We start from the raw sequence: 17,733 nt of genomic DNA on the forward strand, positions 1-17,733 counted from the left end.
CAATCTGACCCACTTCTCTTGCAGTGCCACGGTCAATTCTTGCAGTGTTGTCGGTTGACATTGACGTCGATGAACACGTCTCCCGATCAAAGTAAACGTTACACACATGCTAGAACCGATAGGAAAGCAAACATGGATAGATAAACCAGCCCGCGGCAGTTTTCATCAACCCTTCCGTGAAGTGTCAAATTTGACAATGAACCCCTCCCACGTGCAGCCCAGTGGTTCTGTTGGGGCGGTAGGTTCTTTATCTGTGAACATACTCTCAAAGCATGTCAAATGTCCATGACTATTCATCATATCGCAACCTGCATAGGTATTTGTATATCAATATCCCCTACTTTTTGGAAGAGTATATTATAGCGAAAACTACTTACATAATGCATCTTTAAAGTTATATATTAGCAGTCACCAACATGGTGTTATTCAGATGCAGGTATATATTATACGTCATACTATTTAGCAGAGGGGCACGTTGGCTAAGACGTTGGCTCGCTAGCCTGGAGGCTGGGTGTTCGATCCCTGCATTGGCCGAGAAAGTTCATCCAGATTTTCCATCGTGGTTCCCCCTTGTCAGTGATGCAGGACCTGACAAGGATAGCTGTCTAGTCGCTCGGATGGGACGAACAACCGAGGTCCCGTGTACACATTTGCGTGCACGTAAAAGATCCCTTGACAGTTGGAATTCGATATAAGAGTAGGCCGTAGTGCCGCTGTCCTGGCAAAGGTTCCCTCATAGCACACTGTATGGCGTATCCTCGTCTTCATTAGGCCAGTTCGGAGCAGAACAGTAGGACGTTAAATCTCATTTCATTTCATTTCTGTTTAGCAGTCACCAACATGGTATTATTCAGAGGCAGGTATATATATACGTTATACAATTTATGCTAGTTCCCACTATCCATATTCGCGCTACGACTGAAATCATAGTTTTAATCGTGGAGTAGACGTGTTGAACCTAGCTGGTCTTATATTTTGTGGCCAGTCGTGGCAGTCGTGTTGATCGAAACGTATCCGAACATATCTGCACGTACCAGATCGTTGACTCAATAGGACAATCCTATCGCTACACATCGCACGACAGCGGGAAGCTAGCATTAGGAGTCACCAACATGATATTATTCAGATGCATGGTATATATTATAATGGTATACTATTGGTAGTTCTTATCAAACTCAGATATCTATGAACTTTATACTCTTTCCCGGTCATAAATCGTAGGAACTGAGCATGCCACTGGGGAAGCGATTAATTCAGCAGCTGTTTCTACATGGTCTGATTGATTATGGGCAGAGTGATATCACAGACAAATGTATAAGAGGAAGTAATTTGACGTCTACACATTCATTTTGACCAGAAACTCTTTAATTATCCCTAGGGGGCACGGGGGCGCTTGCACATTCATCAGGAGGTCTCGGAAACGACACCAGTTTGAGTCGAGAAATTTACTTGGGATTTTCAGGCCTGGTTTCCCCAGGTCAAGAGGACATGTTACGAAAAGCGTCTAGTCATTCGGATGATACGAAAAGCGAGGTCGCGTGTATACCATTGGTAACTCGTTATAGGAGCTCTAGTAGGTGAAAATTGATATACGAGTAGATCGATGCTCCGCTATCCGGGCAAAATTACCACCCAACACGCTCGCTTTCATTAGTGCTACAGACAAGTAAAACCTTAAACGTCATGTTTTTCATATAACATTGACAGTGATTGTTGTTATATTTGTTCAACTGGCGGAGCAAATATAGACATTTAATTCCGTGTCGGTAGACCAGACTCATGGAACAGAAAATAGTATGTTCGTGGCACTTCTGTAACGATTTACCATTAGGTTCAATATATGTTATTAATTAATAGTAAAGAATGGGTGTGTGGGTGGATTGTTTAGTGGGTGTATTGTTTGCTTACCAAATAACTAAACAAACAACTTTCTCTTATCGTTTTATTTTCCATAACTTCATTATCATGTTCTGTTATGAGAATATTCTACCTATTTGTGTACTGTAATACCCCGTTCACATTCGAGCTGCGAGTCAGAAATGTAATGAAATGGGGTTAACACCCTACCATCCTGTGCCAGCCGGCTAATGAAGGCGCGCATGCGCAATGCAGTGCTATATGAGCGATATACTTTTTACAGAATTTACATGATCGAATATTTTATATAGACAGCACTCACGGAGACTGCCGAATGAAGGATTGAAAATGAAAACATCGCTTATAACCGTGGCAATAGTACTAGACAATAGAGACTTTTATGCCATTTGTTCAAACATTTATAACTTTGCTCGGTTTTTGGTCTGATCCGAATGACTATTCGCTGAATCACTGACTTAAGCTGAAACCACGCCGGAAATCCCGATGGACTTTCTCGACCAATACCAGGATCGAACACGGGCCCTCCGCAAGTCAAACATTACTTATCATAAGTGTGAACACCGGAATATGCATTCCAGTGTCTTACTCACCGGGTCAGCACGGAATTTCTAAAACAGGTTGGTGTTTTGCATTTATCTTTTTTAAAGACACGGTTGATAAATGCCATTTGATTTATTGTGTTAAGTGAATTATTAGGTTAACATGTCTTATCAGAAAGGAGAGCATGCCAGAAAAAGGAAACGGTACACCCATGACATTTAAAACAAGGAATTGTTACGCAAGAGAATAGACACCGGTCGACAAGTAAATCTTGGTATTACTGTTTCATAGTCTAACATATCGTCTTATTAGGCAGGGTTAAATATATAGAATTGCATAGTATTAAGTTTAAAATGCATGCAATAAGAAGGTTAGCAGACAGAGAAGACTTGATATTATCAGATTCATACCATCTTCGTGATTTAGTTAACGAGGGTTAGCAGACAGACAAGATTTGATATTATTTGATATATCATCTTCGTGAGTTGGGTAATGGGGGTTAGCAGACAGACTAGATTTGTGACCTGCAATGGCACAATGAATAGGAATACGCAAAGTCTAATAATTTTGATATAATCGGATTGATGCCATCTTCGTGAGTCGGATAATGTTTCACGCGGTAAATTTTCCACTATATCATTCTGTACGGCATATGTCCGTCTTCGTTAGCCCGGGACGTAAAAGCCCATTCATTTTATTTGAAACTAGCAGGATACCCGACTTCGCTCGGGGGTCATAACTCCGAAACCGGAAGTGGTAGACTAACGCCACCTGGCCTATGTTACTCCCCAGTCCGAGCTACCCCTATACCCCAAATTTCAGACTCGGGGCAGACCCAGTGTAGCCGCCAACCCCGAACAGACAGACAGATACCCGGCTTCGCTCGGGGGTCATAACTCCGAAACCGGAACGGGTAGACTAACGCCACCTGGCCTATGTTACTTCTCGGTCCGAGCTACGCCTATACCCCAAATTTCAGACTCGGGGCAGACCTAGTGTAGCCGCCAACCCCGAACAGACCGGCTTCGCTCGGGGGTTATAACTCCGAAACCGGAAGTGCTAGACTAACGCCACCTGGCCTATGTTACTCCCTGGTCCGAGCTACCCTACACCCCAAATTTCAGACTCGGGGCAGATGTAGCCGCCAACCCCGAACAGACAGATTTCGCTCGGGGATCATAACTCCGAAACCGGAAGTGGTAGACTAACGCCACCTGGCCTATGTTACTCCTCGGTCCGAGTTACCCCTATACCCCAAATTTCAGACTCGGGGCAGACCTAGTGTAGCCGCCAACCCCAAAAGGACCGGCGTCGCTCGAGGGGCATAACTCCGAAACCGGAAGTGGTAGACTTACGCCACCTGGCCTATGTTACTCCCCGATCCGAGTTACCCATATACCCCAAATTTCAGACTCGGGGCAGACCTAGTGTAGCCGCCAATCCCGAACAGACAGACAGACAGGCAGACAGACAAACGACAGTTTCAAATATATATATAGATAGATAGATACAGCATTTGCTATTTGTATACGCTAGGTCTATCACTGTTGTATTATAAACATAGCTTGCAATATGGGTTGCAATGTCGGAAATATATCTAGACCATTCTTCAAATTCTCGTGTTGTTTTCAATACATGTATAACGAAAATATTCTTGACTGTAATAATAAATATGTGCAGACCATTTGACTGGAATTTATCATTCTTGCCACTGTAACTGACTCAATAATGGTGGGGGCGGTGGATGACCGTGCACAATAGATCATTAGGTCAGTCATCGATCAAAGCCTGAGAGGTATAGTGTGAACGCCTTTCTAACTTTCTTGCACTTAATAACCTACTTCGTGTTGAGTGGTCGTTAAAATTGTTGAAATAAAGATAGACCATATCTCGAAATAACTCGTTAAACGCCATCTCTCTCTCACTTGAATACGTTCAATCGAAATACCATTCAAGGGACGTAACTCTTACAACCAAACGGATGCAGACCACTATTGATTTACTCATTGCCTTCAATGTTACTTCTGGTCTGCACCCCCCCCCCCCCCCGCGCCTCCTCAATATTCTTGACCCCATATTCTTTATTCCATATTCTGTATGATGTTGACCAATAATATTTGAGATACACAAGCTTGAAGTTGCATACTAAAACATGTAACTATAGGTTATTCTTCCGCTTCTATTTCTACAGAGTAACGAGATGCTGAAATGTAATGGTGGCCTGCCTCCTATATGGTTTTATAAGTTCATATATCAGCAAAATTTTTACTTCATAGCTTTACATTTATTCTAGCATCATTTGTATAATTCTAAATCAAAATAAAATAATAATTGCAACAATGGTGACCCTTTAAAGTTACGTGCTCTTTTGTAAACAGGGTTTCAGCTATCACTAACATTCCATTTCCAATAATGCAAATTGCTGCACGCTATAATATAAAGTTTATCGTGGAACTTATACAGATTACAGAAAATAAAAAACTGAAATGAAATGAAATGGGGTTTAACGCCTTATTGTTCTGCTCCGACTTGGCTAATGAAGACGGGCATACGCCATACAGTGTGCTATGCGAGACATTTTGCCGGGGCAGCGGCACTATCGTCTACTCTTATATCGAATTTCATCTGCCAAGGGATCTTTAACCTGCAAGCCAATGTATACACGGGACCTCGGTGATTTGTCTCATCCGAACGACTAGACAGTTGCCATTCCCTCCGTCCTGCACCACGAAATAAAACAGTTTGATAAAATCAAACACATACAGATATAACAATATACTGTAGTATTTTCTAAAACGAAAGCCATGCAAAGCGCGAAATACGCCCAAACAACAGCTTTGTCTCAACTGCAGCTTATCCCAAATGAAAACTTGGAGATTGAGAAAATTTGAACGGAAACTTGCAGAACGTTTAATATCGACAGGATTCATCCTCTCATTACCTCAATCCTTGAAAGAGATCCGTTAAATACAAGGGTGATTGGGAGGGGATATTACTCGTAGATATAAAGTATTAGAACGCTGAAAATCGACATACCTCATCCCTCCGGACCCCAATACTATAGTCTGTATCGCGTTAACAGTGCTTTTGGCAAAGGGTTCATCCTCACATGAATCACATATAATGCATGCTTCCCATCAAATTTGTCAAAAATCGGTTAAAAATTTGGGACTCGCGGAATGCTGAAAAGCAATAGGGTTCATCGATTAATGGCTCCAATGCTTTCCACCAAATTACAAAAGCATCCGTTAAAAACTACAGCCGCTATCGCGCACACGATGTTTTCTGAAAAGGCGAATAACCCCGGAACGAAACATCGCGGTACCCTGAAAGTCACTAGGGTTCATCCTCTCATGACCCCAATGCTTCCCACCCAATTTGAAAAATATCAGTTAATAACTACGGTTTTCGGCAAAGGGGAATTACTCAGGAATGTCAAAAACTGTAGCTTCTATCGCGTTGACAAGTCAATTGTTGACGGATCGACGGACAGGATGACGACATAAAGCGCCAACACATATAATAATAATCTGTAGGTAGGCAGAATTGGAACTCCGAAATGATGCCTAATTTAAACATCACTAGTAACATTAAACCGGTGAGAATTAAAATGTTTGTATAAAGGGATTGATCACAGCAAACATGACACATTTTAATCGTGATGTTTAAAATGTGTTAAATATAGAACACGCAAGATCTGAATTAGTTTCAACATGTGCTCCATTGAAAAAAAAATTTTAAAATACATAAAGTTGAACATTAACAAAAGAGAATTTCACATATTATCTGAAGGCCTCGCTATAAATGTTCATTGGTAATATTATAATCTGAGTACTGATCTGAATTCCGGTTACTGCCATAGTCCTTTATGGTTTCCTTGGCGAGTTCATCAGCTCTTTCAACGTCTCGTTAATCTACAATTTTGAACACAAAACAGTAAAAACGAAATGAAATGAAATCGGGTTTAACGTCCCTATTATGGGATTGTTGTAAAATGCAAAGGGAAAAACAAAATACACGAACTGCTAATAAATCCCAAAATACGTACATGTGTATAGTAATAAACCATGAATTTGTAGTTCGTACATGTGTATAGTAATAAACCATGAATTCGTACTTCGTATATGTATATAGTAATAAACCATGAATTCGTAAAGAAACCATGAATTCGTAAAGAAACCATGAATTCGTACAAATATATAGTAATAAACCACGAATTCGTACACAGAGTAATAAACCACGAATTCGTATACAGAGTAATAAACCACGAATTCGTACACATAGTAATAAACCATTTGTACATGTAGTAATAACCATGTATTCGTACACATAGTAATAAACCATGAATTCGTACAAGTATATAGTAATAAAAAGATGAGAGGCCGTTAATATCTGTATCCTGCTTGAAGAGTCAAAATAAATAATACCGTAGAGGTATACTCTGCTCACCTTATCATCTACCGTTTTGGTTATTTCTTTCTGAACTTTGCTTATCTGTAAAATATATTCATTAAATTTACAGGTCTAGAATATCTGTATACATGTCAGTAGACATAAAACAGCCCCCGCGGCTCCCGAAAATGATTTTGCTATTATAATATTTAAAGTGAGGGCAATATGACCCTACCTCTTTTTTGAATGACTGTCTCAGCTTTTTTATTTCTGTTCTGAAATCATCTTTGTTTAATGAAGGTTTCTCAGACTTGGGTGTATTTATAAACTCTTCTAGATCAGACTGCAATCTTGTAAATAATAATTAATTCATATATATATATATAGACATGTATTGTAACTTAGATAATTAATTCTATTTTAAGGCATAAACATATAATTTATATTTTCTCTTTTATATCCTCGAGGATTCGAATCCTGACACAGGTCGAGAAGAACCTTCAAGGGTTTTCCATCCCGGCCATCACTTGTCAGTGTTGATGTCTGCGGGGTTGACAAGAAAAGCCTGCCTAGTCGTTCGGGGGGAACAAAAAGCGGGGGTTAACCCGTTTACATATTGACGTGGCAGTTGGAAATTGTGGGAGGGTGGGCAGATTTTCCCAACGACGCATACTGAAGTAATCATAGAAATAACAATCATTACATGTTAGTCTTAAAATAACCAAAGTGTTGTGTTGGAAAGTCATTTAAATTCCATGGGAGAGAGAGAGAGAGAGAGAGAGAGAGACAGAGACAGAGACAGATATAAGGTTTAACGTTCACTCGACACAAACTAGGTCATTTTGGGACTAGCATATGGCTTAATTTTATTTTAATAATTCGCTTGTGATTAGGGCTCTTTGGCAGTGGGACTGGGAGGAAACCGGGGGATCCGGAGAAAACCCACGAGGTTGGACAGGCGACCCTACTCCTTATCACGTACAACCGGGCAACCAAAACCACACCAGTTTACTCAATGATAGACCTTATGATACAGCGCGCATGTGCTAAACATTCGACCATCCTATCCCCCAATATGGCGGGGTATCGGGTCGGGTTCAAATTGCTATCTATAGTAAAAGGTAGAGAATAAAAAAGTGCATTAAAACCTGAAGCTTTTCAACTTTAAACTCTCAGAATGAAAGTTATAGGTTTCCACCGTAAAGATACCCTTCTGGATAAGAAATTTCCTCTTCTTACTTTGAATTTCTGCTTTTTACCCTATATTGCATTTTGAACCCGATACTCCGCCATATTGAAACAGTTAAAAGAAATATCAACCTAACTTCCTGGTTTATTGTACTATTCATACTACTTTATATTTTATTGGTTATCCGCTTAAGCCTTCTTAATTTCGAAAGCAGACTAACCCCGTCATGACATAAACGTAAAATATTATTCAATTTCATAAAGTGCCAATATTAATTTGAATATATTTCCAGTATAATTTGATTGCTTTTGTCCCCATAGGCCAAAAGAAAGGGTTTGAGTGACTCTTGACATACCTTTGAAAAACGTGTTTAGAATTATCGAAAAATTCTTCTTTTCTTTTCTGTAAACAAGCTTTAGCCTCCCGTCGTTCAACATTGTCATAATACAGATGTGTTTTATAATCTAAATTAACATCTGGAATACGAATAGAACCGTTGGAAAATTAATTGCACTATGCATTCAAGCTTTACTATAGTATATTCCTGGTAGATAGTAAGGCACAGAACCAATTGACACATGTCAGATTACCAAAGTTTCAGACTACTACTGTATAGGTATATGGTAAAGAATATAAAATTTGTCGGCGGGTTGAGTGCGGTGTTGATAACAGCCACAGTCTTTCATACTAAGTATCAAATATAGACCATACACAAGAATTACCACGCATAAGAAGTAGTATTAGCAAAATACAAAGTTGTCAAAAATTATATAATTTGATCGCAGTTAAAGCGAGAAATTTAAATTTTCTAAGAAAGTCAAAACATAATTATTTCTATGTCTTTTGCTCAATAGGTTATCAAATCACTATTATACGATCATGGGCATTATTTCCCACCCTTAAAAATCTATGACACAGGAAATAACAACACAATTACCTCCCCTGTTTTGCTATTGACAACATGGGGCAGCCATTTTCCAACGTTGGAATTTGAAGTTAAAAATGATATTTTTGCCAATTTCTCAGCTGGCAATAGCGAATTATAGGATTAATAGGATTATTCTTTAACAAGGTAGGACTGTTTATGGATACCATCTATTTTAAGGCTTTATTTTCATACATTTTAAAAATATAACTTGATGATTTGCTATTGCAACTTTAACGTCTTATTAAGGCTATGTAAAATTCACATTATACTGGCCAGTTGACAAGTGAAATATAATTCACCTCTATCGGGGCCACGACGGCACATAATTTTTAATTTCAATTATCTAAAATACCACCGACAGATATCATTGTTAAATTTAAATCCGTAAACTTTTTATTAGCATGGAACATTTAATCAGCTTAAGAAGAATAAATAGTTTCTTTCCACGAGGCCAGTTTTTTTAATCGTTTAAACTACTATCGACTCTTATAAACATGCATATAGCACACTCCCTACTCGAAACCCGCCACATTCACCGTTATTATTAAAATAACATACCAAAATTTGAGCAAGAGTTATATGATTCTGGATTAAAACCATCTTCAACTTTGTTTAAATTGCCACATCGAGCTCTACAAGATTTATACAATCTATACAGATGTTCACAGATAATCAGCGGAGGTGGAAGAACAGGGCGTGCATAATATTCTTGAACCAAGTGGAGATAATTCAAACACCAGTACAGATGAGATTGGTCTTGTATACTTGAGAATGTATAACTGTTAAGATACAGAAAAGACTGACATGGATGGTTTAAACTAGTATTTCATTGATATTGATCTATACTGCTGAATTTCAGGCAATCAACGTTTCCCAAAGTCCACGCTGGCTCCCTAACAAGCAGGTCTTGAGTACGATTCAGAAGTTCATTTGGATTTTCCAGCCTTTTGCCAAACCAGTAATACAGTACTGGGGGTTTGGCAAGGAACAAGTGTGTAGTCGTTCAGATAGAACGAACACCAGATCCACCCGTAAAAGAACCCATCACAATTGAATTTGATGACACGTAGACGGAAACTCCGCACACTGCATGGCTTATAACTGTCTTCATAGCACACTGCATGGCGTATACCGTCTTTATTAGCCCCATGGGCGCTGAAACTTAGGTCGTTAAAACCCATATTAACACATTTCCATTGAAAGTAGCGCCTATTTCCGATTTGCTTAGGTTTGCTAAGTATTTCAAAGGGCTTAAAGATCTTAACGTTGCTTTAACCATGCTCATTGGCCTGTAGATATTTGGTAATGCCCTTGGTCAGCTCTTTGACTCGAGTACTGTGAAATGTGAGGAAGGGGGACACATGGAACTGTTGGGCAGCTTGTACAACGAAATTAGCAGGACTGATTTCAAATATGAAGAAAACGGAATGCTTCCTGAAATGCTTCCCCACCCTGAGTCAACGCCAATAGCCTTGCTAATCGTTTGGCCTATTTCTGTTGGAAGTAAGTACTATAATTATTTACCTGAACATAGCAATCAGTAAATTCAACAATAGAACATTAGTAAACAGTACATATATACCAAGTAGAATAGCTGCGACATATTTGCCCACTTCAGATGGACATCGTAGTTGATTGTAGTCCTCGTATAAAGCTGGATCATCAGTACAATCAACATCGCCTGTAAGAAAACGGTCAACGACATTCAAATATCTGAGCTCCAGAGTCCTCATTAATAATCTGTCAATCAGGTTTCATCTACAACCTAAATGTTCCATTTTAATTTCTACATTAGCGATTTTATAGTCGAAAAAATAAGTATTTATTGAAAATGTTTTGTTAGTATGAAAAATGTAAACAGATTAGAACCGCATAACACAATGGTATACTCAGTTTTGAATATGCCCGCCATTCAGATAGTTATATGTGTGCCGAATGTGAATAACCACCAGCTGTGGAATACCCGGAGCCATTCCTTTGTCCCTGTTTATTCTATTGAATAGGATAACACACTGAGGCATGATCAAAGCGCACAAGGTTAAATGTTTTAATCAATCGTATAACATTTTTTCAAAAGGATGGGTTTTAATAGGTCTTGATTTGAGATGTTTTAATAATTTCTAGACGATTGTGTCACTGTTTAAGTGAAGTCTCTGAGAACCACTGTTTTTACATACGATCGCTTAGCCACCTACAAACTCAGAGACATATTTTGAAAGGGATTCTTTTATTCATTGGAATGATTTAAAAATAAGGATAATATGACTGCATCTCAATGAAATATAGATTCGCGAAGAATAAATTATACACAGTGAATGGAACTAAAAGTCCGAATCGAAATCACATCTAAAAGTGTAATTATATTAGTTTATTATCTATACACATTATCTGACATTACCTTCAATATTTTCCAAGAACAATTCGCCGTAAATTTGCCAGTATGCCTTTCGAGGTAGTTGATAAACCAGTTTCCATGTGAGTTCTGTGTTTGGATATAATATAGCTTCTGATGCAATAGCATAAGCTACTATAAACAGCACGAAGATGGCCAAGAAAGGCAACAAATCTCGCCAGATCTAAAATAAACAGTATCACGTCAGTTTGTTATGACTTATGACGATGGCCAATTATGGAAACAAATCTCGCCAGATCTAAAATAAACAGTATTCACGTGACTTGTTATGAAGATAGTCATTACAATTTCGTCTAGTCGAACATCTCCAGGGTGTTGACACGGTATCATAAATCACGGGGAATAATTCTGTCAGTAAATTGTTACAAATCTGGAGGACCCTGAGGAACTCATGACATTGGACAGGCAACTCTACTCCATGTCACATAGAGGCGGGGTATAGAAACCACTTGACTCAGTGCCAGGCCTTATGATCTAAAGCGCAAGCGTTAAACCATTCAGACACCCACCCCTGAATATTGCTGGAAAAAAAACTTACCATTCTGTTTATCATAACAAGTTTGGGTCCGAGTTGCTCATTTGGTACAAACATGCGCAGTAACCGGACAAAACACAATATTAAATTAATGCAAAATACCACTCTGGCTGCCTCGAAGCTTGAAGCGTTTGGTACAGATCTTAATATTATTCCAATTATAAACAAACTGACGGTTAATATGTCTAATATATTTAATGACTGGCCTATATATTTCCCGAGCATTGATTCCGTCGAATTTGATTTGATGATCGAGAGCTAAAGAAAAAAATAAAATATGTATATTATATTTTACAAAAGAACAAACCTTGAACTATAGTGATCGTCTCAGTATGCAAAGAAATATATACCAACAATATAGGATAAATGAAAAGTGTAATTGGAGCCACGGTGACTGGTTTTATTACCAGGATGTCCCGGGTTTGATCCTAATGTTGATCGAGGAAGTTTCTCCGGATTTGTTAGCATGGTTTCTCCTTCTTAGAGTTGCAGGATGGCAAAATTGGTAAGATTGACAAGGAACATCGTATAGTCGTCTAGATGAGATGAAAAACGCAGGTTCTGTATACCCTTGGAAATCAACGAAGAGTAAGCGGAAACGCTGTTGTCTGGCCAATATTGCCATCACAGTACACGATACGGGATATGCCCGTCTTCATTAACCCGGTTGATGAAGATAGAAAGGACGCTAACTCTATTTCATTTCCGAATTACATTAACTACGTGGAAATATATCCAAGAACTAACATAATTTATGTTTTTTGTTTTTTTAAAAACATTAGCATCTAGTAAATATTTTTACATATATCGTTTATGACATGTTGCAAACTGAATAGGTTGCTTCATTAAATAATGTTATTACTAGTATTAATATTATTTTACCATTTCTGATCCAACATACTAACGCATAAATTGTTTAAGTGACATTTAGTAACTGAATGAGAATAACATATGGCAAAATTATAAAGTATACAAGTTACTTAAAAGTTTATTTCTGGCGATGTTTCGACGCGGGTTCTCTCGACATTATCAAGCAAAGACTTCTAAGTAAATGTAATCTGTATTTCATATAAGGGTATCATAACAAACAATGCACAGTCACAGTTTCATTACGTACCTGTCTAATTTCTTCACAAACCAAAGTGAAAACCCAGAAACAGAGAATGCCACCAAAAACATTAAACTGAGGTTTAAAGCTAACAAGCATGTGGTAACTGTACAACCCCAGAAATACGATATACGAGAGCTGAAATACAACATGTTCTCAGTTTTAGAATCACAAATTAACGTTCCTACTAATCTCCGACAAGAGCGTGTTTTGTATTTTTTGTAAATATCGCCTAATGTATTACAAAAAGTAATCGACAAGGAAAGCTGTGTTATAGATATTCACATTTTACACATCATGTCCAAAGTTAAATAAATTTAGATAAAAGAATTTACAAAATATGGATGATTGAAATATTGATAAAAACGATCTTGCTAATCACCGACCGACAAGAGAGAGAGAGAGAGAGAGAGAGAGAAATGGGTTTAACGTCCACTTGACACAAACTAGGTCATTTCGGGACTAACATATGGTTTAGTTTTATTTCAATAATTCGCTTGCGCGTAGGGGTCTTTAGCAGTGGGAGGAAACTGGAGGACCCGGAGAAATCCCACGAGGTTGGACAGGCAACCCAACTCCTTGTCACGTACAACCGGGGATTCGAAACCACACCAGTTGACTCAATGACAGGCCTTATGATACAGCGCGCACGTGCTAACCATTCGGCCACCCAACCCCCCACCGACCGACAAGGGCAGATGTTTCGTTGCCAATTTCACTTATTCATAATTTTGCCAATTTTTTATGTAATTATTTAAAATTTGCATATGATGTGTAGAATATGCATATTTATATATTTAAAACATATATTGGCGTGTCGGCCAGTTCTAGCAATACTGTAGACGATATTGACAAAAACGCTTTTTGGTTCTTGCAATGTCGGTGATTAGTAGGACCCGACATTGACGTCCTCGAGAAATAAACCAAACCATTAGATACACATCTAATCACAGTGACGGTTAAAACGTTTACAATTTGTCTTATCCCAAATTAAATAGGTTTTCGTCTGATCAACGTCAATTAAAAAGACGTGATGTTTATGTGTTGATCTCTTAGTCTATATCTATAGCTATTGTTGATATACAATTGATTATGTGTTCCTGTGTAGACACATTAAAGATACATTATGTAAGATTGAGATAAAGAGCTAGCCATTTTGCTATAATAGTTCGAACATAGATGACGTAAAATGAATAATTTGAAAATTTCATGCAAATTACTCTATTGCGATCGAAGATATTAGCCATTGAAGGTTTGACAAGACATGTGCAATAATTTCAACCACCGCATTAGTTGTTCGAAGCTAAGTCTCGCTCCTCCATTATTAGATTAAATCAAAATATATATCTTAACCGTTCTAATCTATTTAATATCTGAGGAATCAGATGCCATCGAGGGTTGATTATGGCCTGGACCAGTTAATAATTTAGAAAACATTTCAGGCCTAAAGAAAGACCTGCAATAGGCAGATTTAGCTCTTGAATAATGTATGTTTAAGCACAAAATCAAATACAAAATAGTAAATAAACCCTTAACCATTCGACACAGACATTATCGTAAGAGCGTGTCTCAAAATAACACATCATATATCAGCCCACATTAAAACATGTTTTTTTGCCCGGGTTTCGTGCCTTACATAAATAGGTCGCTTCTTGTTTTGAAATCAAAGACTAACTCACAGAATTAAACAAGAATTTCGCCACTGGAGCTGTACTTAGTTGTTTCAGTCGACTTCGCTTCCTCAGAGAAACCTGAAAGGAGAAACCAATACAAAGAGTCTTTGGGACAATTTATTCTGTGTTTCAAAAAGGAGTTATTTAAATGATTTCATTTAATGAAGACACTGGGGAGTAAAGACGTTAGTTCTCTAACCTTGAGGTCATTGAAAGTTCATCAGGATTTTCCGGTGTGGTTTCCTCTTGTCAGTGGTGCAGGACGGAGAACCCGACAAGAGACAACAGAGAGAGGGAGAAATGGGGTTTAACGTCCAATCGACACAAACTAGGTCATTTCGGGACTAACATATGATATTATTTTATTTCAATAATTCGCTAGCGCATAGGGGTCTTTAGCAGTGGGAGGAAACCGGAGGACCCGGAGAAAACCCACGAGGTTGGACAGGAGACACTACTCCTTGTCACGTACTACCGGGGATTCGAAACCACGCCAGTCGACTCAATGACAGACTTTATGATACAGCGCGCACACGCTAACCATTCAGCCACCCCCCCCCCCCCAAGAGACAACAGATAATTGCACTTACATTGTAGTGCACTAAAAGAACCGTTGACAGTTGGGATTCGAAATTAGAGTAGACTGTAGTGTCGCTGTCCAGGCAAAATGTTACCCATGACACACGGTATGGCGTACCTGCCAGTTTTCATTAGCCCAATCGATGCTAAACCCCATTTCATTTCATTTAATACTAACCGGTCGTTTTATCGATATTGTTCTTGTCCTCGGGGTGTTATTTTCCAATTTATCATTTCCCCACCATATGGAATCTAGCAATTCTTGACATGCTGGTCTTGATATAAATACCCTGTTCTCTACTTCTGAAGCTATTGATAAAACAGAACCATCTTTCCAATATTTTAACTGTCTACGTAATATGTAGTTAGACGATTTATTTTCGTAGCATGCATCAATGACCCCTACTGCTAGATCTGTGAATTCACTAAAACATGATTTAAAAGTCTGTAAATTAATGATTCGAAAGTACTCGACTCTCTACTGAAAAAGAGAACTTAAAGATAAAAAATAAATTTGTCAGGAATGCGAACACATGAAATGAGTTCTTGCTTTGAACTTGGGAAATTTTATGCAATATGTGTTGAGACATTAATTCATATAATTTAGAGTTGCCTCCCTTATTTTACTTAATATTGATATCCGCCGAATGACGTGTGATATTCAAAGAAGATACAAATAATATATGTTCTTAGTCCCAAAGGGGTTATGAAATACGAAATTGCAATAAAACGAAAAGCAAAATCAAGCCTATGGTAAATGGTCTCACAAAACGGTAAACCATAAAAAGTAGTAGTAAGTAGCAGGGGTCTCGTAAAAGAATAAGCATGGTCTGTGCACGCTTTATGTAAGTATTTGTTATTTTCCAGAAGTGCTATATTCCTGATAGATAATTAAACTGGTTAAATAATTATATTGAAAATACTACTGTTTCCAGCGACTTGGGATTTGGCCATCCCACTAAACCAACAGTTCCTAATTATGGACCAAAGATGAAGAGACACGCTACTGATGGCGGACAGCGTGGGCCCAGACTCTATTACAAGAACAGTCACTGCCACCTGTCACCATACTATCATCCAGCCACACTATTTCTAATAGGTAATGTGCTTACTTTGAAATCTTTGCGTACGTCATTAATATTTCTGAGTCCTTTATCTCGGCCAAATCGATGACAATCTGATGTAATCTTTTGACTGCTAAGGCAGCGAAAACAGGTTCCTGTGTTAAAAAAAATACCATTCCAATAGTGTTAACATCGTAATGCATAACATATGATATAAAAGTTTATACCTAAACTCATCTGTACATTATTTTCATTATCATTTGCTTGAAACGTTGAGATCAGAACCCTCAACGAAACGTCGCTTTAATTAAAATAGTAATTGTGTTCCATATTATTTTTTTGTGTGTATTACGTATGTCAATTGCTAAATGCCGCTCAAAGAAGATAAACTCATCTGATTGGGAAATAATCAAAATGTTATGATTTAAAAAAAGTAAAAGATTAACTACTCGCACGCACATCTAATTCAGTCCAAATTATCTTCGACATTTCGTGCTTTTTAAATAAGACACTCAATACAAACATCTGTTCCAGTCCTAAAGTTACTTCATCAGCTTTAACTGAAAAAAAAACAATGACACATAAAAGTGACTGTCAATATTCCTGGATATTTCCTTGGTCGAGAATTGGCCTGGCATAACTGGCAGTTAACGTGTTCTTTCAGAAAACAAACCTTCAAATGAAAAGTAATACTTTAGCACAATCTAGCTACCCTATTAATATTTAAAATACAGATGTGACGTCATCCTTTGATGTTGGCGTACCATTATTTCTAATAATGTACGGGCAACTTGCCAATCATATATTGTCTATACTAGATGAAATATTGGACTCGCGTGACGTATTTCATTGAAAAGCACGTGCGGGATAGTGTCTGTATTATAAGTTGTTTAATGGTCTCGATCTAAAGATATAGTGTGATATATTGAAACAACACTCGGCTGACGCCTCGTGCAGTATCAATATATTACTAAATGTAACGTCTCGCTCTCGACCATTAAACCATACCTATAGTAATTCCGGTTATTGTTTTCTATTTTATTCATATCGTCGCACGCATGCCAACCTACAAATACACCAATAAGCGATTCTTCTGAACAGGTATTCTGCCAGTGACGTAATAAAGCAAATTAATAAGTTTTGACGATGCGATGTAAATTGAAACTGACCTTTACCAAAATCCATTCGGCATTTTATACTAGGAAGAAAGGGGGATCCATATCCAAAGTCATTTAATTTTTCAAAAATTGGAATTTCATCGTTGTTGTCTATCTGAAATTACAAATGAATTCATTATACCGCCCATGTTTTGCATTTCGCAGAATTTGATTTACAGCGATTTTTTTCAGATATTTCATTTTTATTTTATTTTAGATAGGAGGCTGATAGCTGGAGTGGAGACATGGTGAAATCAAACCATGAAGGACGTGCCGA

The 17,733-nt window shown here is 38.0% G+C and overlaps 1 protein-coding gene across 2 annotated transcripts; it reads right to left on the reverse strand.

The window, feature by feature from the left end:
• Positions 1-4,753: 4,753 nt before the first annotated feature.
• On the reverse strand, positions 4,754-17,563 carry LOC126816043 (transient receptor potential cation channel subfamily M member-like 2). 2 transcript variants are annotated; one of them, XM_050542170.2, is made up of 13 exons: positions 17,469-17,563; positions 16,759-16,859; positions 16,348-16,454; positions 15,414-15,660; positions 14,663-14,734; positions 12,993-13,121; positions 11,879-12,133; positions 11,326-11,503; positions 9,486-10,608; positions 8,355-8,475; positions 7,046-7,160; positions 6,868-6,912; positions 4,754-6,332 (listed from the first exon to the last, which is right to left on the reverse strand). In XM_050542170.2, exons 1-9 carry the CDS (start codon positions 17,482-17,484, stop codon positions 10,448-10,450), a joined length of 1,266 nt encoding a protein of 421 aa, XP_050398127.2. In that variant the 5' UTR covers positions 17,485-17,563; the 3' UTR covers positions 4,754-6,332; positions 6,868-6,912; positions 7,046-7,160; positions 8,355-8,475; positions 9,486-10,447. The 2 variants fall into 2 exon arrangements, with proteins under 2 accessions (XP_050398127.2, XP_055956023.1); XM_056100048.1 differs by lacking the exon at positions 9,486-10,608.
• Positions 17,564-17,733: the final 170 nt, after the last annotated feature.

Source organism: Patella vulgata, chromosome 3, assembly GCF_932274485.2.
Source record: "Patella vulgata chromosome 3, xgPatVulg1.2, whole genome shotgun sequence".
In the NCBI taxonomy this organism is placed as follows: Eukaryota; Metazoa; Mollusca; class Gastropoda; family Patellidae; genus Patella; species Patella vulgata.